The sequence below is a fragment of the Microcaecilia unicolor genome, chromosome 7 (assembly GCF_901765095.1).
Source record: "Microcaecilia unicolor chromosome 7, aMicUni1.1, whole genome shotgun sequence".
Classification (NCBI taxonomy): Eukaryota; Metazoa; Chordata; class Amphibia; order Gymnophiona; family Siphonopidae; genus Microcaecilia; species Microcaecilia unicolor.
In genome coordinates, this window is record NC_044037.1 from 43,784,585 (window position 1) to 43,811,946 (window position 27,362).

The 27,362-nt window shown below is 47.2% G+C and overlaps 1 protein-coding gene across 4 annotated transcripts in view; it reads right to left on the reverse strand.

The window, feature by feature from the left end:
- Nucleotides 1–27,362, reverse strand: part of LOC115474359 (integrator complex subunit 6-like) — a 170,139-nt gene that overhangs the window by 112,175 nt on the left and 30,602 nt on the right. For 3 of the 4 annotated variants that reach the window (XR_003942838.1, XM_030209804.1, XM_030209805.1), the window contains exon 3: nt 7,607–7,756. Coding sequence is in view for 2 of the 4 variants with exons in the window: in XM_030209804.1 (XP_030065664.1) it covers nt 7,607–7,756 (150 nt within the window). In the remaining 2 variants the exon portion in view is untranslated. Of the gene's footprint in view, nt 1–7,606; nt 7,757–26,494; nt 26,569–27,362 lie in introns of those variants that run through there. The other variant, XR_003942839.1, reaches the window with a different exon arrangement.

Consider the following 27,362-nt stretch of genomic DNA (forward strand, 5'->3'; position numbering starts at 1 on the left):
TAATGGTCACAGTTCAGCGGTTTGATTTATTGGATTTTATTCCAGAAAAACACTATACATATATGAATAATGAGAGTGACAAGTTTTGTTTAAATTAGTTTTGAAGGTTTCTGTTACATTTACTATTGTTTTTGCCTGCCAGATAAGTGGCTTGAAGGAACATGCCATGTTGGCAACCCCAATGCCACATCCGGATGGCTTCCTGACACACAGGGCATGATCCGGTGCCCCCCTGCTTGTTGGTGTAATACATTGCAACCTGATTGTTTGGATAAGAACAATTAGATGAGATAGCTGATCTCTGAAAGTCTTTAGAGCATTCCAGATTGCCCGGAGCTCCAGGAGATTGATCTGAAATTCGTTTCCTGGGCGGACCAAACACCTTAGGTGTAAAGCCCATCTACATGAGCGCCCCATCTCAGGAGAAACGCATCCGTCGTCAGAACTTTATGAGGCTGAGGAATTTGGAAAAGAAGTCCCAGAGTCAAATTGGATCAAATGGTCCACCAATGAAGACAGTGTACAAAGCTCTGAGGACACTTGGATGACTTCTTCTAGACTCCCCGTAGCTTGAAACCACTGAGAATCTAGGGTCCACTAATCTGATCTCATGTGAAGACATGTCATGGGTGTAACGTACACTGTGGAAGCCATGTGGCCCGACAATCTCAACACCTGCCAAGCTGTGACCTGCTTAGAGGCTCAAACCTTGGACATAAGTATTGAGCATGGCTCCTTTGAATTCCAGTAGCTGGACAGGGCGGAGATGGGAATTGGGGTAGTTTAAAATGAACCCTAATAGATCAAGCACCCTAAAAGTCATCTGCATGGATTCCTGAGCACCGTCCTCTGAGGTGCTCTTCACCAGTCAATTGTCAAGATATGGGAACACATGGACTCCCAGTCTGCATAGCGATTCTGCAACTACCGCTAGACATTTGGCGAACACCCTGGGAGCTGACGCAAGGCCAAAAGGCAACATGTGGTACTGAAAGTGATGTGTTCCCAGCCGAATTTAAAGATACCTCCAGTGGGCTGAAAATATTAAGTCCAGAGAGCATAGCCCAGTGGTTCCCACACTTTTTCAGCTCGCGGCACTCTTAGTGTCTGTGCAATTTTTCGTGGCACCCCCCCCCCTCCCGCACTGCCACACAGGTCTCCACCCCCCGCCGAACATCATGTCTAATATTTCTCCCTCTCTCCCCCATGTACCATCCCCCCCCAACCCATGCCCCCCTTGTAATCCATTATAATCCATTTTTACCTTGTTCCTGGGAGAGGAGTATGAAGACGAGCCCGGACCTGAGCACAGGAGGGAGGCAACATAATGTCTGCAGCCCCGTCCTCTCTCCCTGACAGCTGAGTAGTGAGCAACCAGGATCACGGGGCGGAAGCAGGCCTCCAAACTTCCAGACTGCTGCCATCAGCAGCAATGTGTAAGCGTTGCCTTCAGCCTGCCCCGAAAGCCTTCTTTGTACAGCCACTTCTTGTTCCCGCATAGGCGGGATGTTGTACTAAGAAGGCTTCGGGGGCAGGCCAAAGGCAGCTCTTACATCACTGCCTGCAGCGAGTGAGCGGGTGGGGCAGTGGAGGCACTCGGCATGTGAACTCCCAAATGTCCCGTGGCACCCCTGTGAGTTCGCCATTGTGCACTGGGGTGCCACTGCGCACAGTTTGGGAAATGCTGGCATAGTCAATCATTTTTCTGAATCATTGGGAGAAGGATGCCCAGGGAAACCATCCTGAATTTTCTTCGGACTAGGAATTTGTTCAGAGCCCTTAGGTCTAGGATTCGGACCATTCCCCCCCCCCCTCCCCCGTTTTCTTTTGCACAAGGAAGTACCTAGAATAGAATCCCTGTCCTTCTTCCTCTGGTGAAATGGGTTCGACAGCATGAGCCTTCAGAAGGGTGGAGAGTTCCTGTGCAAGTACCTGCCTGTGCTGAGAACTGAAGGAACGAGCTCTCGGTGGGCAATTTGGAGGTTTGAGATACCAACTGAGTGCGTATCCAAGACAGACTATTTGAAGAACCCACCGGTCAGAGATTATAAGTGCCACCTTTTGTGAAAAAAACCCTTTAACCTCCCCCTGGGCTGGCAAGTCATCCGGGACGGACACTTTTACTGCAGCTATGCTCTGCTGGAACCAGTCAAAAGTTTGTCCCTTGCTTTGCCTGGGGAGCAGCAGGGGCCTGAGGCAAACGCTGTTGACGTGAACAAGAACACTGGGGCTGAGCCTGAACAGGCTGGCGAGCCGAAGGAGTGTACCTATGCCTCTGATAGTAATAGGCACTCCTCCTTGGTTTATCAAAAGACCTCCTGGCTGAGGAGGCTGATGCAGAACGCGCCCAGTGGGCGAAAGAAGCGACTTCCCCAACCTTCTCTCCAAAAAAGGTTATCCCCCCGGCATGGAGCATCTGCCAACCTCTGCTGAACAGAATGTTCTAGGTCAGAAACACGCAGCCATGAGGGTCTGTGCATTGCTATACCTTGAGCAGAAATCCTGGATGCCACATCAAAAGTGTTCTAAATGCCCCAGCCAAGAACTTGCGACATGCCTTCTGCTGCTTGACCAACTGGTAAAATGGCTCAGCCTGCTCCGGATGAAGGGTCTCAACCAAGTCTGACAGCTTGCACATCGAGTTTCGCAAGTAGACACTCATGAAGAGCTGGTACGATTGTATTTGGGAGATAAGCATTGAAGCCTGGTACATCTTTCTCCCAAAAGAATTCAGGGTTCTAACTTCTCTACCTGGGGGCGCTGAGGCATAATCCCTGGAACTCCTGGTCCTTTTGAGAGCGGATTCCACCACCACGGCATTGTGAGGCAACTGAGGCCTAACAAAACCAGATGCTCTGTGGATCCGATACTGGGTGTCAGTCTTCTTGGGCATGATAAGGACTCGTGGAGAGGGACGGTCACAGCCTCCTTAGGAGGAGACATATAATCCAGGAGCTTGAGTATCTTGGCCCTGGGCTCATTCTCCACTGCTAAAGGAAAGGAATAGCATCAGCAATTTCCTTAACAAAAGCTGGGAACAAAAGGCTCTCCGGGGGAGACTTTCTCCTTTCAGGTGGAGGGAAGAGCTCAGAGGGAATTCTATAGGACTCCTCCGAGGAAAAGTACTTTGAATCCTCCTTTGAATCCTATGAGTGCTCCTCTTCAGTGTCAGACAAAACCTCTTAATGGGAGGGTCGAGACCGAACCTACCTCGACGTGGAGGAACCATGTCCTCAAAAACGGCGTTGAGAACTTGGTTCCTGCCTTGACTCCAGCAAAGCTTCCTTCACCGACGTCAAGGGAGTGCTGACTTTGGGTGGCTGTAGATACCAGCAGCATGCAGCATTGGTGTCAGAGGCCACACCGTAGGCTTAGGGCCAAGCGGGGCCGCAACTGGAGGTAGGGTAGGCACAAGCAACCCTGATGCTGATGCACACTGTTGCATAAGGCCATCCAGCAGCTCAGGGAGCAAGGACTGGATGCGTTCATCAAGGGTCGACACCGGGAAAGGCTGGGATGCCAGCTTGAGCACTGGTTGCAGAACTGCTGGTGTCAATGCAGAAGCAGGGTCCTGGCTGCTGTGAAACCAACGCACTAGCACCTCCTGTATGGAGGGGGAGTGGTCCTCCTGGCCACAACGCTTCTCAGGTGCCAAATCCTTCTACACCCTGGAGCTCCCGGCACGTGTTGATGGCGACCGATGATGATGCTTCTTGGCCTTCACCCGAAGAGTGTCGCAGAGGCTCCTTGGTGCCGACTTTGAATCCACACGTTGCCTCGGGGTTGGATCCGACAATGGACGGTCTGGAGGGCCTTGCACAGCAGAAGGCCTCGAGGCAGGTGGAGACCCACTCAACATTTCACTGCTCCCAGTGTCTACTGGTCTAGTAGCAGCCATGCTTACCGATGCCCCGATGCCAGTGCAACGCTCAATGTCAATGCTGATGCCACCAACCTTGATGCCGACGTCGAGGAACTGGACATGGCTCCAAAAATCCTCTCTCATTGAGCCTCTCTGGAAACCTGGGTCCTCTTCTTCTTGCGAAGACAGAAAACACAGTTAGTGGGGCTATGGTCGGGCCCACACTGTAAACACCAAGAATGGGTGTCTTTTCCAGAGATTGTCTTGATTGCACCTGGTACAGCACTTAAAGCCACTGGGAACCTTCATGAACATGGAAGGAAAAACTTATGATGGCCAAATTAAACTACGCAAAGGTGCCTGAAAAAGGGGCAAGGAACAACAAAAAGAAAGGGAAACTTCCTGGCTGAAGGCGTAAAAGCAGCCTGATGACAGAAAATAAAAGGAAAATTAAAAACTGGGCAAAGTTACTAAAACTTTAAGGAAAAAAATTAAAAGACAGAGGTTCCACAACAGGAACACAGTAAGCGAAAAAATAAACAAAAAAAAATAGCCAGAAGGCACAAAAAAGCTCTCTAGGACCGAGCGATATGAGGAGATGGTAAAAAACCACACCCTCTCCTCACCGCAGTAAAAGAAAAACTGAGGAGACTGTGTTTTCATGGCGGGCAGGAAGGCACTCACGCTCCACCAAACTCTCGTTTAACTCTAGTAAATTCTGGACATCCTCAGAGAAAAATATTTCCTCCTATTTGTTTTAAAAGTATTTCCATGCAATTTCATCAAGTGTCCCCTGGTCTTTGTACTTTTTGAATGAGTGAAAAATCGATTCACCTCCATCCGCTCCACACCACTCAGGATTGTGTAGACCTCAATCATATCCCCCCTCAGCCGTCTCTTTTCCAAGCTGCACAGCCCTAACCTCTTTACCCTTTCCTCATATGGGAGCAGTTCCATCCCCTCTATCATTTTGGTCGCTCTTCTTTGTACCTTTTCTAATTCCGCTATATCTTTTTTGAGATACGGCAGCCAGATTTGAACACAATACTCAAGGTGAGTATTTGAAATTTACATTTGCACAGTACAGAGAGACATGCATCACTGTTTCTATTTCTCTGGTGTTGTACTGTATGCAGAGTGTAGCTTCTTGGGAGTTCAGTTTAATTTTTGTCTACATATTTCTATTTTTAGTTTGTGGTTACTCATTCTATACTTAAGGGTCTGTGTTTGAAAAAGGCTAGTTATTCTGTTAGCATTGATTCTGTGTAGGACTGATCTGTACTAATCCAGCTTGTTTAGTTTTCCATTAAGTGTACTGATGTTCTCCTACCCACTGTAATGCTTATTGGGGCTGCCTTTTCCTAGGAAGGACCTAGTTTTGTGACCCCTGAAAGTTAGTATTGTTATGGTATGGCAGAATTGCTTTATAGGTCCTGAGTGGTTTTCTAGAGTTTTGTATTACTTCACAGTGGGGTCCTTTTACAAAGCCAGGTAGAAAGTGGCCTACAGTACTGTGGGCACATCTTTTGGGCATACACGCTGAGCCACTTTTTACCGCGGCTGGGAAAAAGGCCATTTTTAATGGGCTAAGAAATGGTCATGTGCAAAAATTAAAATTAGCGCGCACTTATTTACATCTGAGCCCTAACCGCCAGCTATTGACTTAGTGGTAAGAGCTCACACAGTACCATGCAGCGCGCGCCGTGGCCCCACTGCCAATTATCACCAGGAGTGCCCCCCGTGGTAGAAAATAGAAAAATATTTTCTAGCACGGAATTTGGCATGCGCCAAACTCTGAATTACCGCCGGGTGCATGCGCTACCCCAGTGGCAGTGCCGATTTGGCACTTGCTAGCCCTCCCGCGGCTTTGTAAAATGGGCCCAGTATGCCTGGTACTGGATTGTGGATTTGGATTTAGCTCATGCCTCTTTCAGTTGTAGCGCAATCCGCGTTATATTCAGGTACAGTAGATATTTTCCTGTCTCTGGGGAGCTTGTACAATCTTTTTGCACCAGAGACCATGGAAGGTTAAGTGACTTGTCCATGATCTCAAGGAGTGACAGTGGGATTTGAACTCTGGCTTTCCTGGTTCTAAGACTAATACTGATAAAATATATTCCAAACATATTTGTTAATTCAACAATAGAATCCTGGTGGCCATTTGGCAACCTGCCAAAAATCTTGATAGGCAAATAATTTTATGGTTGCTATTAACCTCAAGATTTCTGTTACAGTGCTGCTGAGCATCATTGCTCACATGGTGAACAGGAAGATGATGGACTAGGGAGCTAGGTCTATCTGGGAGCCAAGTGTTAAAGTACTTGCATATATTTGCAGAATACTGCAAATATTGTTCTGTTTAATATGTTGTATCAATTTGGTGCATTGTTTTTATTTTTTTGGCATATAATTTCTGGAGTATATTCAGTGTGCACATTACCATCAGTAACATAGGTTAATGGGGTGACAGCTGATACAGCTGCACCAGAGCCACATAGTGAAGGACTTGTTCCATGCTGTCTTCAAAAGTGTCCCACTGTCCTTCTACTGTTGACATAGGCGTTGTTCCCCTCTCCAAGAATTTTAGCTTGCTTCATTCTTTTCTACTCCGCTTCATACACCACAGTAGCCACAACTATACCCTGACCCTAGCCCCTCCCACTTTAGCCTCCTCAAACAGCTGAGTAAACAACCGCCTATGCAACCTACCTGCATCATTAAAACATCTCACTCAGGGATAATAAGTTGAATTTTGTTCGATGTGCTTTTGAACTTTTTTTTTTTTTGCCATTGACATAAAGGAGTATTACTCCAAAAGCCAATTACAACTCTATTGCCAGTCCACTAGAAAACTGCAATCTGCAACTCTGATTACTTTACAAAAGACTGATATTTAAAAAAAAAAAAAAACTGGCTGAAAGTGAAAGGTGAAAAACATAAGAACTGAACTGATAATATGCATTAGTGCTAAGTAATTATTCTGTGAATCATATAGACAGAGAAAAGATCCTTAAGTGCCAAAAAATACAGTCAGAAACCAAGAAAATATGACAGAAAGATATTTCCCATCATTTTGAGTGCCACAGGCTTGATCAAGAATTTTCAAGCATACCATGATAGGTTGCCTATATATGCTACATCTTATGAACACCAGAAGAAAGCTCTTTTTGGAACAATGAAAGTATTATGGTGGGCGTTAGCAGTAACATAGTAGATGACGGCAGAAAAAGACCTGCACGGTCCATCCAGTCCGCCCAACAAGACAACTCACGTGTGCTACTTTTTGTGTATACCCTACTTTGATTTGTACCTATGCTCTTCAGGGCACAGACCGTATAAGTCTGCCCAGCACTATCCTCGCCTCCAACCACCAGCCCCGCCTCCCAACCACCGGCTCTGTCACAGACCGTATAAGTCTGCCCAGCACTATCCCTGCCTCCCAACCTCCAGCCCCGCCTCCCACTACCGACTCTGCTATCCAATCTCGGTTAAGCTCCTGAGGATCCATTCCTTCTGAACAGGATTCCTTTATGTTTATCCCACGCATGAGAGACTGAGATTATACTCCACATACCCTATTCTTAGGAGTGAGATTCATTACTGTCATGGTATGTGTAAAATTAACCCATTTGGAAACACTGCCCCCTCAAGAAAGCCTACAAGAGACTGTTTATACCTCCCTTCAGAAAATTACATTTAATTTAACAAACCAACTGAAAAGGAAAACTAAAAGTTTGTTGTTACCTGTCCATAATTGTCAATTCCAGACACCAATCTGTTCAGATTTAACAAATCAAATGAAGATCTCAGAGCTTGGCCAAGTGTAGTCAGTCCTGATGCCTGAAGATTTTTCAGTTCATTCATGAATGTTGCATGATTTTCTTTCCAGCCAGCCTATTAAAGTCAAGAGATTTCTTTGTTTGTTTTTTTAATGGCAATCTGTTCCAACAGTGACCCTGTCAAATATTACATGTTTGCAAAACATTAAAATAGAAAAATTTCTCAAACTTTTCAAATTTACAGATGGATTCATTTCCTTCCACCATAGGACTTATGGTCCATTCAAGATGGTAGCTAGTTCCATCTTTGCCAATATTGTACACAGATGCTACTCAAATGTCAAAGTTCCAAGGATACATATTAGCAGTATCTTAGATGTGTGAACAATCAACTGCAAGGATCAACCAAATATCCAGTAAAAGCAAACAGTGTAATATATTACGATAAACAGGATCTCCTCAAGACTCCTGGAAACATTTTTGCATTCCCATCAAAAGAATACTGAAAATGTTACCACAAATCGGGTATCCAACTCCAATCATGTTGAACTAACTAGTCACTACACACAATACAAAAACATACTGACAAAAAAATGGTACATAATTTTCAAGATTGGTTTAAAAAAAAAACCAAGCAATATTCTGTTATTTGTAAATTTTTAACCACAGCAGAACAGCAGCAAAGAAAACAGTACAAAAGGTTTATGGGGTTTTTTTTTTTTGTTTTTAAGCTAGACAACAGGTTGCTCATGTTAGCTATTCAGAGTCAGTCCCAAAGTGTAGAGTAACCTGTAGTACTTTGCATTCTGGCTGGATTTGAATGCTCCGTTTATTAACATACATAATTCGGGGATTACTTGTAATGGCTTCCTTAAAAATCTATCACATTCGGGATCCCACTTGCACTGACTTATGCCAAGTGTGTTCGAGTACAAGCACCAAATTAAAATTATGTAAGTGGATTCTAAGCAAACACTGCATTAATTCTATGTATCATCTGCATGCTGCTGAGTTGGTTTTTCACAAGAGATCGCTGGCACCAAGCTCTACTGCTCTGGGCCATTCATTTCATGATTTTAATAATTTCACATGTCTTCTGTGATTTCTGACCGAAGAAAAAACTCGTGTTCAAAATTCAAACTGGCTTATTGTTGAAAACACATTGTTAACTGAACAGACTGCAAGCTACTTTACCTCCAAGAAGGTTCTTCACTTTTGACAAGAGCACATATTTTATGTCATTTGCAACGTGGCATAAGCTAATGGTTGAGTGACAAAACCATGCAATCACAGCTAGAGTCCCCAATGTATTATATCACATTAACACATGCTTAATGCCATTAATATGAGTTAAACCACAGGTCCCATTTTACGTAGTAGGAACAAGTTATTAGTACCATGTTAAAAGTGTTGATCTACATTAGTAACTCTAGCTATTAGGCATCATGGTATTTTCACCTGACAGCCTTGGATTATTAGCAAGTTTCCCTTGCTCACAGAAAAAAAAAGAAGCTATAAATATAACAAGAATATTGCCTTCAAGGCATGAGGGTAGTGACATTTTTCACGAAGCTAAGCCTTCCCTCCTGGCCAAGACACATTAAACAGGAACCAATCGTCTAAATAAGGATGGACTAAAATGCCTTCCATTCTGAGTGCTGCGGCTACTACGACCATGACTTTGGTAAACATCCGAGGAGCAGTCACAAGCCCGAAGGGAAGAGCCCAAAAAAGAAAATGCTTGCCGAGCACTGCAAACCGAAGGAAACGTTGGTGTGCCGGTTGAATAGGGATAAGCAAGTAGGTTTCTGTAAGGTTGAGTGACGTCAGAAACTCCCCAGTCTGCACCGCCACAATGACCGACCGCAAAGTCTCCATACAAAACGAGGCACCCTGAGGGCTCGATTGACCGCCTGGAGATCTAAAATCGGCCTCTACGACCACCCCAAAAGGAGTGGGTCCTCTGAAAAAACTTGGATCGTTGAAACAGAACTACTGTGCCTTGTCTATACCGAAAATCACGGCCCCTACCACGGCCGGAAAAAAAACACCACGTCCAGGCCCCCTGGGTCGATCCTCAGGAAGCCTCGGAACATTAGCCTCACCCAGGCTACGCAGCAGCTTATCCAACTCATCGCCAAAAAGAACCCTTAAAAGGAAATTTACTAAGCTTGGACTTAGAGGCCGCATCCGCAGACCAGCCACGAAGCCAAAGAGAGCGACGGGCCCCCACGCAAAGAGCCATAGACTTAGAAGAGGCCCGAAGCAAGTTGTAAAGAGCATCCGCCGAAAAGGCTGAACCCATTTCCAACTTCGCCACTTCAGCATCTATTGCTGAAAAATCATCAGAAGAACAGTCCAAGACCTTTTCAGACCAATGAAAACAGGCTCTCGTTACTAAAGAACCATAGCAGCCTGCACTGCCAGAGCAGAAACATCAAAACTATTCTTTAACAAGGATTCTATATGGTGATCCTGGACATCCCTCAAAGCCGTCCTGCCATCCACAGGAACCATATTTCGTTTAGTGACTGCGGACACTACGGCATCCACCACTGGAGGGCGTAAAAGATCCTTGTCTGAATCCGGAACAAGATAAAGCCTGAGCATGGATCTGGCAAGACGAAAGGCAGAATCTGGCACCTCCCACTGTGCCTGAATGATGTCCCTAATATCCTGATGCATTGGAAAAGTCTTACCTGGCCTACGAATACCTTTCACCAGTAAATCCACCTAGCAGGACAGCGCCTGGAGCTCTGACACCCGTCTTGCCAAAGTAATGGCCACTAACAAGACGGCCTTCAGTGTCAAATCTTTCTCTGAAGCACGCCGAAGCGGTTCAAAGGGAGCACCCTGAAGGGCCTTCAGCACTAGCCCCAGGTTCCAAGCTGGACAAGGTGCACGCACGGGACGACGGAGCCGAAGCACCCCTCTAAGAAACCGTGCCACATCCGGATGAGCAGCTAAAGACACGCCTTCAACCTTGCCACGCAGGGAGGCCAATGCTGCCACTTGCACCCACAGGGAATTATAGGCCAAGCCTTTTTGTACACCATCCTGCAAAAAGTCCAGAATCGGCGAGACAGGAGCCCGCAGGGGTGTGATCTCTCTGGAAGCACACCAGACTTCAAACTGGCGCCAAATCCTGGCATAAGCCACGGAAGTGGAACGCTTGCAGGAGAGTGGTAATTACTTTATTGGAATAGCCTCTGCCTCTCAATTGCGCCCTCTCGCCAGGCCATACGCCCAAATCGGCCGGCGTCCTCCATGGTCACCGGACCCTGTGACAACAGGTTGGGAACCAGAGGTAACTGAAGGGGATCCTCCACGAGCATCTGTCGGAGGTCCGCATACCAAGGCCACCTGGGCCAATCCGGGGCGACAAGAACCACTTCTCATGGATGCAGCCGAATCCGCAGGAGCACTCGCCCTATCAAGGGCCACACAGGGAACACATACAGTAGGCCTGGAGGCCAGGGTTGAGCCAAGGCATCCAACCCCGCCGCGCGAGGATCTCTCCGTCTGCTGAAGAAGCACGGGACTTTGGTATTGGCACTTGTCGCCATTAGATCCATCACGGAGGTGCAGCACTCTCTGAAGGGGAATGAGCCCTTTTGCGCTTTATATTCTGCCAATTATCAGGGAATAACGCCTCAGAGGGCATACCCAGGCTAGAATCCACCGGGGTGGGGGGGGGGGGGCATTAGAAGAAGCCCGTGCTGGGCTTTGTGGGAGTGCTCTTTTAAGCATATATGCTTTATGCATTAATAAGACAAAATCAGGGGAGAAAAACTCACCCTGGGCACCCGGATCTCTGCCGGGGCTAGTAGCTCCCATATCAGCCTCACTCCGAGGCCTCCCCCCGGGCTCAGGACTCTCCGTCTCAGAGGAGGTCGCGCCATGTGGTAAATTCAAAATGGCACCCGCTGCCAGCTCAGAGCGCGAAGAATCGTCGCTCGCCATGCTCGGGCCGGCTCTAACGTCTGTACAGCACGATTTACAGAGCCCCGCTGCTGATCTGCGCTTGCCATACTTGGAACAGTGCTTTACTGTCGCCGCAGCCATCGCCGAAAACGGCGGTAAAATTCAAAATGGCGGTTCGCACCAAAATCGCCCTGATCGCAGGCCCACCCCGGAGGAGTCAGAAAACACTCTTACCTCACTGGACCGAGTATCACAGCACCGGTCCCACAGAAAAAGGCAAGGAAAAAACCTCTGTTCCAGCGTCTAAGCGCCAAAGCGCGACGTAACTTTTTTTTTTTTTAACGCTGTGAGGAAAGCAGAGGTAAATAGAACTCCGGAGGCTCAGGTGAGTGGGAAAGGCAGGGAAAGGGCGAACCTATGTGCTTGCATCCACTGTTGGTGGGGAAGGACAGGGAAAGCTAAGCAATGTGTCCACATCCACGGAGGTATGGGTAAGGCAGGGAAAGGGCGAACCTATGTGCCTTTAAAGTGAAGCTGCTATAGCCTCCAACACCCCTGCTAACAACTGGCAAAAGCACCTCCAGGCAGATTTTAGATGGAGCTTGAAGAAGCTGCAGCCACTCTGCTAGGGGAGATAGAGAATACTGAAGAGAGGCAATTGAGCAAGCTGGTATGAGGCACTGAAAAAGTGTGCTCTCTATCTCCCTCTGCTGGTTGATGGACACAACCCATCTGTAATGGCTGCATCTGCTTGATGACAAGGAACCTGTAAATTTGACTTGCTGGTGGTCCCAGAGGGCTGGGAATGAAGATCAAGGACCCAGTGTATGACACAGAGAATCTAGGAAAACTGACAGGAAAAGCACTAAAAGGCATTGTAAGGAGCAGCAGTATAAGAAACCTTGCTTCTGATTTCTTGAACACAATCAAAATACTCCAAATACTCCTTTTTATTTTCTGACATTCAAAACTGTTATAAAGCAATGCATGAAACATACAACTTGAACATGTTGTTTATCTTTGCTATTCAGTCTCATGTCCTGAAACACCTCTACCACCTGCTGCTTTTACAATCTAGAAATTTTAATTTACTATACACAATTCCTCAGCTTTCCTCTCTTTGTTATATGGCTGTAATGTTTATTCTACTGCATCTCATACCAAACTATCAGTGGGTACAGTGCCATCTGTTGGTCTGAGACCAGCAGACTTTAAGCTCTTAAAGCTTCTCCTACCTCTCCTTCCCTAGCACCAGCCTAGATCTTACATATTATGCTTTTGAAATGCTTCCTTTACTAATCTTAATAAGGCTTGGTATACAATATATCAAAAGCAGTCTTTATCAGTGTGAACAGTCACTGCCCTCCCAGAGTAAAGTGAAGATACTTACCTGTAGTAGGTATTCTCCAAGGACAGCAGGCATTATATTCTCACAACTGAGTAATGTGGTACTGCGTTGCCCAGTTCAGAGCTTATAACAAGCTTTACAGAGCTTTGTGGAGCACGAGACATGCTCCACCTCGCATGTGCAGGTGCCTTCCAGCATGCTGCAAAGGCACAGCTACTACAGTTAAATATCCTATATAATAAAAAGCACCTCCAACGTTCTGAAGCTGACTCCGTGGCAGTGAAAGTTTGAAGGGCTCGTGCTGCCTCTAACGCTGTATCCATCTCCTGAATTGACGTCACGCACTTCCAGGTTCGTCACAAACAGCACTAGCCAACCACAGGATAGAAGCACGAGGCACAATCTCAACGTCTATAGCCTTCCCTTCGAGTTCATTCCCTCAGAGTCCTGTCCTCGCAGAAAGAGGAAATGACGTCAGCAGGTGGGACTCTGAGGGAACGAACTCGAAGGGAAGGCTACAGATGGGCACGGCTTTCAAAGACGCGGCCGCTTCGACGGAGGTAAACAGGGGAACAAGGAGAATCGATGGGTGGCTGGAGGGGGACAGGGGAGCGAGGAGAATCGATGGGTAACTGGAGGGGGGCAGGGGAGAGAGGAGAATCGCAGGGTGGCTGGAGGGGGGCAGGGGAGACAAGACAATCGCTGGGTGGCTGGAGGGGGGGCAGGGGAGATAGGACAATCGCTGGATGGCTGGAAGGGGGCAGGGGAGATAGGACAATCGCTGGGTGGCTGGGGGAGGCAGGGGAAAGACGAGAATCGCTGGGTGGCTGGGGGGGACAGGGGAGAGAGGAGAATCGCTGTGTGGCTGGAGGGGGGCAGGGGACAGAGGAGAACCTCTGGTGGCTGGAGCGGGGGCAGGGGAGAGAGGAGAATCGCTGTGTGGCTGGAGGGGGGGCAGGGGACTGAGGAGAATTGCTGGGTGGCTGGAGGGGGGGGCAGGGGACAGAGGAGAATTGCTAGGTGGCTGGAGGGGGAGCAGGGGAGAGAGGAGAATCGCTGGGTGGCTGGAGGGACAGGGGCAGGGGACAGACGCGACACACTCGCATCCAGCGGTCTCACTTTCTCTCTGTCACACACACTCGCACATTCACTCTCTCTCACACACAGTCACTCTCACACACACTCTCTCAAACATACACACTACGAGAAAAACCTTGCTAGCGCAAGTTTCATTTGTGTCAGAAACAGGCCTGTTGTACTAGTTACAGCATAAAAAATACGAGACAACTTCTAGGGGAGGTAGGAGGGTTTGTGAGACTATCAGGCCTGCTGTCCTCGGAGAATTCCTGCTACAGGTAAGTATCTTCGCTTTCTCAGAGGACAAGCACACCATTAATTTCCACAATTGGGGTATCCCTAGCATCCAGGCTCACTGAAAACAACAACATTGGTCAACTGGGCCTCGCAACGGCGAGGACATAACTCAGATTAACCCGAAACTATATACAAACTGAGTGAGAGTGCAGGCTGGAACACATCAGAATGGGCCTAGGGGAGTGGAGTTGGATTCTAGATCCCAAACAGATTCTGCAACGTCTGCCCGAACCGACTGTCATGTTGGGTATCCTGCTCAAGGCAGTAATGAGATGTGAATGTGTGGACTGAAGACCACGTCACAGCCTCGTAAATTTCTTAAATGGAGGCTGACCGTAAGTGGGCTACCGACGCAGCCATGGTTCTGACATTGTGAGCCTTAACATGACCCTCCAGGTTCAGCCCAGCCTGGGCACAAATGAAAAGAATTGCAATCTGCCAGCCAATTAGAGATTGTGTGCTTCCCAATAGTGACCCCTATCCTGTTGGAATCAAAAGAAACAAAAAGTTGAGCGGACTGTCAATAGGGCCTTGTCCACTCCATGTAATAGGACAATGCTTGCTTGCAGACCAAGGTGTGCAAGGTGCTCTCACCAGGATGGACATAAAGTCAGGGAAAGAATGTTGGCAAGACAATCGACTGGTTCAGATGGAATTCTGACCCGACCTTAGGTACGAACTTAGGGTGCATGCGGAGGACTACTCTATTGTGATGAAACTTACTATAAGGTGCACCCACTACTAGAGCCTGAAGCTCACTGACTCTACAAGCTGAAGGAACAGCTACCAAGAAAATCACCTTCCAGGTCAAGTACTTCAGATGACAGGAATCAAGTGGCTCAAAAGGAGCTTTCAGCAAATAGGTGAGAATGACACTGAGGTCCCATGACACTGGCGGAGGCTTGACAGGAGGCTTTGACAAAAGCAAACCTCTCATGAAGCGAACAACTAGAGGCTGTCCAGAGATGGGCTTACCCTCTACACATTGACAAGCACAGAGGTGAACCCTTATAGAGATGGTCTTGAGACCAGACTTGGATAGGTGAAGAAGGTATTCCAGCAGGGTCTGTATAGGGCAGGACACAGGATCTACGGCCTTGCCCTCACACCAGATGGCAAACCTCCTCCATTTGAAAGAATAACACCTCTTAATGGAATCTTTCCTGGAAGCCAGCAAAACCCAGGAAACACCCTTGATCAAACTCAAGGAAGCAAATTCTAGGCTCTCAACATCAAGGCTGTGAGGGCTAGAGACTGAAGATTGGGATGCAGAAGAGATCCTTTGTTCTGCGTGATGAGGGTCAGAAAACAATCTCCATGGTTCTTTGGAGGATAACTCCAGAAAAAAAGGGAACCAGATATGCCGTAGCCAGTAAGGTGCAATCAAGATCATGGTCTGGCTTGAATTTTCATAAAGTCTTCCCCACAAGAGGTATGGGAGGAAACACGTACAGAAGTACTGTCCCAGAGTACTGATAGAATTGAAAAATGAATTTGCAGAACTATTGTTAGCAATATGTAATTTATCTTTAAAATCAAGAATGGTATCAGAAGATTGGAGGGCGGCTAATGTAACGCCGATTTTTTAAAAAGGTTCCACAGGAGATACGGGAAATTATAGACCAGCAAGTCTGACATCGGTGCCAGGAAAAATGCTAGAAATTATTATAAAGAACAAAATTATAGATCATATTCAAAAGCATGGATTAATGGGACAAAGCCAACATGGAATAGTGAAGGGAAATCTTGCCTCACCCATCTATTACATTTCTTTGAAGGCATGAACAAGCATGTGGATAAAGGTCGATATTGTGTATCTGGATTTTAAAAAGGCATTTGACAAAGTACTTCATGAAAGACTCCAGAGGAAATTGGAGAGTCATGGGATAGGAGGAAATGTGGATTGAAAACTGGTTAAAAGATATCAAACAGAGAGAAAGGTTAAATGGTCAGTATTCTCAATGGAGAAGGGTAGGTAGCGGGAGGGGTCTGTGCTGGGACTGCTGATTTTTAACATATTTATAAATGACCAAGATATGGGAGTAACTAGTGAGGTAATTAAATTTGCTGACGACACAAAGTTATTCAAAGTGGTTAAATCGCAAGAGGATTTATGAAAAATTACAAGAGGACCTTACGAGACTGGGCATCCAAATGGCAGATGATGTTTAATGTGAGCAACTGCAAAGTGATGCGTATGGGAAAGAGGAACCCGAATTATAGCTACGTAATGCAAGGTTCCACATTAGGAGTCACCGACCAGGAAAGGGATCTAGGCACCATCGTTGATGATACGTTGAAACCCTCTGCTCAGTGTGCGGCGGCGGTGGCTAAGAAAGCAAACAGAATGTTAGGTATTAATAGGAAAGGAATGGAAAACAAAAATGATGACGTTATAATGCCTTTGTATCGCTCCATGGTGCAACCGCACCTCAAACATTGTGTTCAATTCTGGTCGCCGCATCTCAAAAAAGATATAGTGAATTAGAAAAGGTGCAGAGAAGGGCGACGAAAATGATAAAGGGGATGGGACGACTTCCCTATGAGGAAAGGTTAAAGCGGCTAGGGCTCTTCAGCTTGGAGAAAAGGCGGCTGAGGGGAGATATGATAGAGGTCTTTAAAATAATGAGTGGAGTTGAACGGGTAGATGTGAAGCATCTGTACACGCTTTCCAAAAATACTAGGACTAGGGGGCATGCGATGAAGCTACAATGTAAAAAATTTAAAACGAATCAGAGAAAAGTTTTCTTCAATCAATGTGTAATTAAACTCTGGAATTTGTTGCCAGAGAATGTGGTAAAGGCGGTTAGCTTAGCGGAATTTAAAAAAGGTTTGGCCGGCTTCCTAAAGGAAAAGTCCATAGACCGTTATTAAATGGACTTGGGGAAAATCCACTATTTCTGGGATAAGCAGTATAGCCGGGTATCTGTGACCTGGATTGGCCACTGTTGGAAACAGGATGCTGGGCTCGATGGATCTTTGGTCTTTCCCAGTATGGCAATACTTATGTACTTATGTAAGGTTCAATGTGGTTTAACACTTGAGAACTAGGAATACCTAGGAATTAACTACCTCTAAGATCACATAGAAAATTAAAACTTATTCAATATAATAGGAATTCAATATAACAGGAATGTTGCCTAAGCTCTATTAATAGAATAGTCCACCATTTAGCTGCCTGATACAGGAATGACAAGGTTGACATATTCTTATACTGTACCCTCTTGGGGTATGGAACACAAATATTTAAATTATGTCTGGATGAACAGCCACAATTTCTGCTTGAAAGAACTATTAAATTATACATATATTGAGGGGCTCGCCCCTGAAGAGAACCCCATCGTGCATAATGTAAAAACAGCCCTGGCTTCTATGGGATGCCATTGAAGTTTAATAAATAACAGCGTTATTCTGTCAAATTTATGTGCCAAACACAATAATTACACTGCTCTGTTCTGTAGAGTCTGCAATTTTTTTTAAGTTCTCTTGGCAGCGTACATATACGATGTTACAGTATGCTGTGATAGAATAAGGAACCAAACTACTAATCTAAACTGATAGAATTCTAAACAACTGCAAATATGTTTTAATTTTCTCAATATCCATAAGAATATCATGATAATTGCTTGTACCTGTGGTTTGAATGTTAATGTGTTATCCACCGTTACTCCCAGGATTTTAAATTGGGATTTCAGAACATAATTAATTTTTTCTACTATCAACTCCAAAGTTGTTGGGTCAGAGTTACCATAGTGTACCCAGAACCATAAACTGTTTTTTCTTTATTCAATTTCAACTGATGAGAAAGCACCCAGTTTTCCATTAGGCTTAGTGTCGCGTCCCTGTTGTTTCTTGGTTGGTGAGCCCTCAAGTTCCCCGAGGCCCCACAAGGCCCCAGAGGGCAGCCGAGCACCCCGAATCTTCACCCGCGGCGACCGCCGTTCACCGAGGGTTGAGCCCTCAGCTGCAGGCGGCCAGCAGGACTGCTGGAACCGCGGGGCGACGGCTGACCTGGCTGACAGTAAGCACGCAGTCTTTAAGGGAGGACTAGCAGAGGCGGCTAGGACTCCGAAAGGAGATTCAGGCTCTGGAGATGGCTAGCCGGATGGCTAGCTGAAAACACAGTCTCTGAAGGGGGCTAGCAGGACGGCTAGCTAAAGAGGAGAACTGTCTCTGGAGTTGGTTAGCAAGGACGGCTAGCGGAAGACACAGTCTCTGAAGGGGGCTAGCATGACGGCTAGCTGAAGAGGAGCACTGTCTCTGGAGTTGGCTAGCAAGGACGGCTAGCGGAAGACACAGTCTCTGAAGGGGGCTAGCAGGACGGCTAGCTGAAGAGGAGCACTGTCTCTGGAGTTGGCTAGCAAGGACGGCTAGCGGAAGACACAGTCTCTGAAGGGGGCTAGCAGGACGGCTAGCTGAAGAGGAGCACTGTCTCTGGAGTTGGCTAGCAAGGACGGCTAGCGGAAGACACAGTCTCTGAAGGGGGCTAGCAGGACGGCTAGCTGAAGAGGAGCACTGTCTCTGGAGTTGGCTAGCAAGGACGGCTAGCGGAAGACACAGTCTCTGAAGGGGGCTAGCAGGACGCAACCCCTGTGTCGGCTTCTGACAAACAAAACGGAAGCGCTGGATCCCTTCCGTCTCGGGGTTTAAATCCCCCGCCCGTCCTTCCTCTGGTAACAGCTGGAGCCAATCCTCTTCGCCCAGGCAGGCAGAGGGGGCCCGGATTGGTCCCCCTGTCTGGCGGGCGGAGTCTCCCCGTTGGTGCGCCAATCCGGCGCAAGTGGGCGGAGCTGCCTCGCTGGTCCTGCTCCAACGAGGAGGACGACGACGCCGGCGCCGCCATCTTGGACGGCGGATCTCCTTCTCCGAGGCCGGCGCTTGCTCCCTCGGATCGCCGGCCTCGGAGCAGCCAGCGGCAGCGCCGGCCCTGTCGGCAGCCTCATCCCGCCGTCCCGGATCCCGTGGGCGCCCCTGGTTACCGCTCCCTCCTGCGGGCCGCCAGGTAAGAGCCCGGGACGGGACACTTAGACACCTCTTATAGCAGGTTGTACTGTTGTTGCATCACATGAAAAAAGTAAAATTAGTGTAATATCATCCAAATAGATAAAGCACTAAATATCCACTGCAGAAAATTCACCCAATGAGGCCATCAACACATTGAACATACTGGTAAAATAGGTTAACCCTAAGAGATTCCACATGTTCCAAGAGATTAAAAAACATTTTTACTCTAAGGCTTATTTTCGAAAGAGAAGGGTGCCCATCTTTTGACACAAATCACAAGATGGGCGTCCTTCTCCCAGGGTCACCCAAATCGGCATAATCGAAAGCTGATTTTGGGCGTCCTCAACTGCTTTCCGTCGAGGGGACAACCAAAGTTCACGGGGGCGTGTCGGAGGCGTAGTGAAGGCAGGACTTGGGCGTGCCTAACACATGGGCGTCCTCGATCGATAATGGAAAAAAGAAGGGCGTCCTTGACGAACACTTGGACGACTATACCTGGTCCTTTTTTACTTACCACCAAGCCACACAAATGTGCCCTAAATGACCAGATGACCACCGGAGGGAATCAGGGATGACCTCCCCTTACTCCCCTAGTAGTCACTAACCTCCTCCCACCCTCAAAAAAAAAAAAAGGTTTTAAAATATTTTTTCCAGCCTCTATGCCAGCCTCAAATATCATACCCAGCTCCACAACAGCAGTATGCAGGTCCCTGGAGCAGTTTTAGTGGGTGCAGTGCACTTCAGGCAGGTGGACCCAGGCCATCCCCACCCACCTGTTACACTTGTGGTGGTAAATGTGAGCCCTTCAAAACCCACCAGAAACCCACTGTACCCACATGTAGGTGCCCCCCTTCACCCATAAGGGCTATATAGTGGTGTACAGTTGTGGGGAGTGGGTTTTCGGGGGGCTCAGCACACAAGGTAAGGGAGCTATGCACCTGGGAGCAATTTCTGAAGTCCACTGCAGTGCCCCCTAGGGTGCCTGGTTGGTGTCTTGGCATGTGAGAGGGACCAGTGCAATACGAATGTTGGCTCCTCCCACGACCAAAGGGCTTGGATTTGGTCATTTCTGAGATGGGCGTCCTCGGTTTCCATTATCACCAAAAATCGGGGACGACCATCTCTAAGGTCGACCTAAATTTTGCGATTTGGGCGTCCCCGACCATATTATCGAAACAAAAGATGGATGCCCATCTTGTTTCGATAATACAGGTTTCCCCGCCCCTTCGCCGGGACGTCCTGCGAGGACGTCCTCAGGAAAACTTGGGTGCCCCTTTCTGTGCACCATACTTTTCCAGTGATACCATAATTACTCAATTTTCATTAACAGATCATGGTCAACTAGATTGAAAGCACCTGACAAATTGAATTGCATGACTAACACCTAATTACCAGTGGTAATCAATGTTTTAACCTCTGATACCAGTATGCCCAATACCTTTTCAATACTATATTCTTTTCTAAACCTTGACTGAGAGTTACGCAAGATGTCAAAAAATTCCAAGTAGTCTACCATTGTTTCACCACCAATCCCTCTATGACCTTTATTAAAAAGGGTATGGATGCAATTGGTCTATAATTTCTTACAGCTTAATTTCTTATATACCACCTACAAGCTTGAAAGCTATCGCGGCAGTGTACATTCAGGTACAGTAGGTATTTTTCTGTCTCTGGAGAGCTCACAAAGAGAAGTTAGGACTTACCTAATATTTTTCTTTCCATTAGTTCTTCACACTATTCCAGGACTTGCAAGATAGTCATGTCCATCGACCAGCAGGTGGAGCTAGAGAACCCAGAACTAAGCTGCTCCATATATATCCAGTCAGCCCACTATTCCAGGACTTGCAGGATGTTCAAAAGCAATCTCTAATCAGAGTGGGACCCCTGGAACAGATGCCCCAAACACTGCTTCTATACAGGCAGCAACTTCCACCCGATAATGCTTTGGAAGCGACATCACCACCCTGTAAATGTCCACTGGGGACAAACAGTTGAACTCTGCCCAAGAGCCTTCACCACCAGAGGGGCTTATTTACCCTTAGTATATACATCAGAACAATGGTCTCTTTCAGCCACCTAGCAATGGTGGACTTAGACACCATCAGACCCAGTTTCTGCTTAACAAAAGGGTGAATCGATATCCAGACATCATTTGGGACCTCAAGATAACGAAGCAGAACCCGGTGGACGTCCAGAAACCTCAGGGAGGTGAACTGATCCTCCCCCTCTTCCCTATGTAATGCTGGAAGCTCCACTGACTGATTAATGTGGAACCCACCGAGACTACCTTTGGCAGAAAAGAGGCCCCATCCGAATCAAGGCCTCTGTAAGGTGGAGGAAGGGATCCCAACACAACAATGCCTGGAGCGCCGAGATCTGATGCGCTGAAGCAATAGCCACCAGGAATACCACCTTGAGTGTAAGATCCTTCAAGATGGCCTTCCAGAGATATTTAAAGGGCAACTTATAAAGAGCCAGTAGGACAAGGTTGAGATTCCATTTTGGACACAAAGCACGCAAGGATGGCCGAATCCCTGCAAGAAGCAGACCACATCCAGATAAGCCACCAAAGAGGAATTCTGCAGATGGCCTCTGAAACAAGCCAAGGCAGCTACCTGCATTATCAAGCAGCCCAAAACCAAACCTTTCTGTACCCCTGACTGAAGAAATGCCAAGATATGAGTGAGCGAAGAGGAAAAAGGGTTCACCCCTCTTTCTGTGCACCAGCCATCAAAAGTGCTCCACACCCAGGCATACGCTGAGGTGGTCAAGCGCTTTCGAGCATGCAGCAGAGCAACAATGATTAACTCCGAGTAACCCTTCTTCCTCAACGTATCTCTTTCAATGGCCAAGCCATAAGACCAAAGGAGAAGGGATCCATGAGCACTGGACCCTGCTGGAGCAGACCCCAAGTCTGTGGAAGACTAAGTGGGTCTCCATCCAGCAGTCTCACCAGATCCACATACCAGGGCCTGCACGACCAATTCAGAACAGTCAAGATCACCCAGCCCCGGTGCCGAACCACTCTCCTTAACAGCCTGTGACAACTGGCCAAGGCGGGAAGACAGAGGAGCCCGGTGTCTGGCCACTGCTGAAGAAGCATGTCTAGGTCCTGAGCCCCCAGCTCCCTTTAATGACTGAAAAACCGTGGAACTTTGGCATTTGCCCTTGCTGCAATCAGATCTAGAGAGGGACCTCCCCCAAGCAACTCACCACAAGCTGAAATGCCTCAATGGACAGTTCCCACTCCCCCAGATTGAGAGAGTTCCTGCTGAGGAAGTCGGCCTCCACATTTAGAGACCCCACAATATAGCCACCAACAGACACAGAAGATTTTTTTCCACTCAGACCATGAGTAGGTTGGCCTCCAATGTTTGCTGCATGTCCCCCCCCCCCCCTTGCTTGTTGATGTAGGCCACTGTTGTTGTGTTGTCAGAGAACACCTGCGCCAGGGAACCCTTCAAAGCGGAGCAAAGGCAGTCAGCATTCAGTGAACCGCCTGCAGCTCCAGGCGGTTGGTGGGCCAGCGAGACTCCTCCACCAACCAGGTTCCCTGAGCCAGGTGAACCCCATAATGAGCTCTCCAACTCGAGAGGCTGGCATCTGTATTCACCACCTCCCTCTGAGTGATGGGAAATGGAACACCGAGAGACAGATTCCATGGGGACAACCACCAATGTACACTCTGCCTGGCAGCTCAACTCCACGACAATCAGGCTGTAATTCTGGGAAGCTGGGGACCAGTGACTGAGCAGAGAATCCTGCAGAGGATATAAATGCATGCATGTCCAGGAGACTACTTCCATGGCCGCTGTCATGGACTCCAGGACCTGCATGTAGTCCCAGGCTCGGAGCTTGACCCACTAAGAAGCAGGCAAATGTGCCACACCAAATTCTTGCGCCTGAGATCTGTTAGGGGAACTCTCTCCTTCTGAGTGTCAAAGAGTACTCCAAGATAATCCCTCTGCGAAGGGATGCAAAAGGATGAGTCTGCTCTTCTCAGAATTGACCACCCAAACCAACGGCTGCAGAAACTGAATGACCCGTTATGTCACCTCCACGCTGTCCTGATAGAAGGATGCATAAATCAGCCAGTCGTCCAGGTATGGATGGACCCAGATGCCGAAGGAAGACCACCGTGGTCAGCTGAAAGGGTACGGCCTGGAACTGACAGTGATGGCTGAGCACCACAAAACGCAAGAATTGCTGATGTGGCCAAATGGGAATATGCAAATATGCCTCCTTGAGATTGGGAGTGGTGAGAAATTCCTCCACCTGAACTGACATAATGACTGATCGAAGAGTCTCCATGCGAAAGTGGAAGACGCAGAGGCAACAGTTCAGCCTTTGAGATCCAAAGTCAGTCGTACCATGCCTTCCTTCTTCGGGACCACAAGTAGACCGAGTACCTGCCATGACCCTGCTCTACAGGAGGGTCTGGTACAATAACCTGAAACTCCAACTAGGAGGCCACTGTTCCCAAAATCTGAACCGCTTTGGCTTCTCTTCAACATGGGGACTGTAAGGAGAGAGCAACAACTGGGCAGGAGAATTCCAACTTGTACCCATTCCGTAGAATATCCAACACCCACTGGTCTGAAGTAATAGCCCACTCTACTCAGAATGCCTGAAGGTGCCCCCCAACAGGAAGAGAAACGAGGGCTGGCCTGGCATCACTGCGACTGTCTAGTGGCACCAGGTGCCCTAGCAGACTGTGAAGAGGGCTTTCCTGTCCCCCCAGAAGGAAGACTGATGGGCCTGAAAACAGAATCTCTGACCATACTTCTGCCAGCCCAGTCTATATTTCCTGCTGTCCTGAAACCATGCCTGTGACAGTCCCGTAGAGTGAGCTGAGGTCTTTGACTCATCCTCAGGCAACCACTGAGGCTTAGACACTCCCAGTTCTTTCATCAAATTACTAAGGTCTTCCCCAAACAGCCACTTGCCCCTGAAGGGCAACTTTACCAAACAGAAACTGCTTACACTGCCCAGTTCCTCAACCAAAACTGCTACCTAGCGGCCACCATCAAAGACACTCTTGGCGACCGCCCATGTCATACACGGCATCTGCCAGATAGGCTATGACAGCCTTCACCTAAGCGACCTGCAAGTCAGTGGCCTGGTACTACTGCAGACAAGCTGTCGCCACAAAGGAGGAACAAACTGCCACCTGAAGCCCCAGGGTCACGGTCTCAACCCCTGCTTCAAGGTATGCTCCAGCTTCCTGTCCTGCGGATCCTTAAGGACAATGCCCCCTTTGACTGGCAAGGTAGTTTCCTTGGCAACTGCTGTCACTAAGAAGTTCATCTTGGACAGACTCAGCATGTCCTTCTCCTCGAGCACCAGTAGGTAAAGGCACCATGGCCCTCTCCACCCTAAGGCCAGTGCCCTGAGCAATCTATTCTGCAGTTATCAGGTCCTGAATATCCTGATACATGGACAGCCCCCTAAGCCACCACATAATGGCCAAGAACTGGCCCCCCCCAGCAGGCACCAGTGGGAGTTCCTCAATTGAGATGGCCAACAGTATCTCAGAAATAAAAGCTCAATTCTTCCTTATGAAATAAGCGAAGAACTCTCAGATCATCCCCTCCTCGGGAGGGAGCTCACCCTACTCCGAGGGCTCCCAGAGAGGGCTCCTCTGAACACAGTGAGGCCATCACTGACAATGGGGACCCTTGGGAGAACACCTCCTCAGTCTCCCCCTGAAACTCCAAACGTGACCGCTCTGGGGCTGAATAAACAGCAAGATTCCTACCAGCAACGGGCTGCTGACCCCTCTGTTTGAGCAAAAAAGCCTGGAGAAAGAGCAAAACGAACTCTGGAGATCTGGAGAAAAAGGAGTTCCCTGCACCAGTATTAGGTCCTAAGCCCCATTCTGAGAGGCCCCTCACCAGCAGGAAAGAGTCTGACCCTGATACACTAACTGCTGTTACCACCTCCTCCAGCAAAGAGTACCAGAGCTTAACTATTCATTGAGTGAAAAAAATATTTCCTCCTATTTGTTTTAAAAATAGTTATTTGTAATTTCCTCAAGTGTCACCTAGTCTTTGTACTTTTGGAATGAGTAAAAAAATCGATATACTTCTACTCGTTCTACACCACTCAGGATTTTGTAGATCTCAATCATATCTCCCCTCATCCATCTCTTTTCCAAGCTGGAGAGCCCTAACCTCTTTAGCCTTTCCTCATACAAGAGGAGTTCCATCCCCTTTATTATTTTAGTCGCTCTTCTTTGAACCTTTTCTAATTCTGCTACATCAGATACGGTGACCAGAACTGAACGCAATACTCAAGGTGCAGACACACCATGGAGCGATACAGAGGCATTATAAGTATTTTCAGTCTTATCCCTTTCCTAATAATTCCTAGCATCCTATTTGCTTTTTTTGGCCGCCGCCACCACCACACTGAGCAGAAGATGTCAGTGTATTATCTACAATGACACCCAGATCTTTTTCTTGAGCGCTGACCCCCAGGTGGACCCTAGCATCAGGTAACTGTGATTCAGATTATTTTTTCCAATGTGCATCACCACCTTGCATTTGTCTACATTAAATTTCATCTGCCATTTGGACACCCAGTCTTTCAATTTCCTAAGGTCTTCCTGCAATATTTCACAGTCCAAATGTTTAACAACATTGAATAGTTTTTTATCATCTGCAAATCTGATCACCTCACTCGTCGTTCTGATTTCCATATCATTTATAAATATGTTAAATAGTACCGATCCCAGTACAGAGCCCTGTGGCACTCCACTGTTCACTCTCCTCGATTGAGAGAAACAACCACTTAACCTAACCCTACCCTCTGTTTTCTATCCAATAACCAATTCCTAATACACACCAGAACCTTGCCTCCTATTTCATTACTCTATTTTTCTCAGGAGTCTCTCATGAGGAACTTATCAAAAGCTTTTTGAATATCTAGATACACTACATCAACCAGCCCACCTTCATCCACATGTTTATTCACGCCTTCAAAGAAATGAAGCAAGTTGGTGAGGCAAGACTTCCCTCAGCTGAACCCATGCTGACTCTGTCCCATTAAACGATGTCAAGTTTTAAAACTAGGGGGAAAAGAGTATGGAGATTAGTTGACAAAGTTTGCTTTTTTATGTTTTTATTCTGCCTATCACTAACCTACAATTTATCCTTTATACCCCAATCTTTAAGCTCCCAAAGCACAATAATGTTCACTTACCAGAGAAACGTCCTCTTCTCTTCTTTCTTTCGTTTCTTCTTTTTTTCCTTCTAGTTTAGTTTTGCATAAATGACTTTGCCTGTTCCCCAGAAAGGGGTATCTAGTACTAGCATAAAGAATAAAGGTACTGGTGGGTAGTTTAAGGTATTAATTAAGAGCAGTATGTGGGGGGTAGTTAGGAAGATGATTGTATTATTGATGAGATAGGATGTTTGTTTTAAAATTTGTGTAAATATTTTATCATAGATCAATTTGAAAATTTACATAGAAGTGATGGATAAATGTGAATAAATGCATGAGGAAGGAGGGGGGTAACCTGGACAGAGTGATAGTTGCAACACTCTTGCTGAAGAGACTAGATGGGTTAGTTCAAGTTTTTTTTCTGCCATCATTTACTGTACTATTTCTACATACAGAGCAATTCTGGTCGCCGCACCTCAAAAAAGACATAGTGGAATTGGAAAAGGTACAGAGAAGGGCGACAAAGCTGATACTGGGGATGGGACGACTTCCCTATCAGAATAGGCTGAAGAGGCTGGGGCTTTTCAGCTTGGAGAAAAGGCAGCTGAGGGGAGATATGATAGAGGTCTATAAGATAATGAATGGAATGGAACGGGTCAATGTGGAGCGTCTGTTTACGCTTTCCAAAAATACTAGGACAAGGGGGCATGCGATGAAGCTGCAGTGTGGTAAATTTAAAACGAATCGGAGGAAATGTTTCTTCACTCAACGTGTAGTTAAACTCTGAAATTCACTGCCAGAAAAGGTGGTTAAGGCGGTTAGCTTAGCGGGCTTCAAAAAAGGGTTGGACGACTTCCTGGAGGAAAAAGCCATAGAATGTTATTGAATGGACGAACGAATAATACAG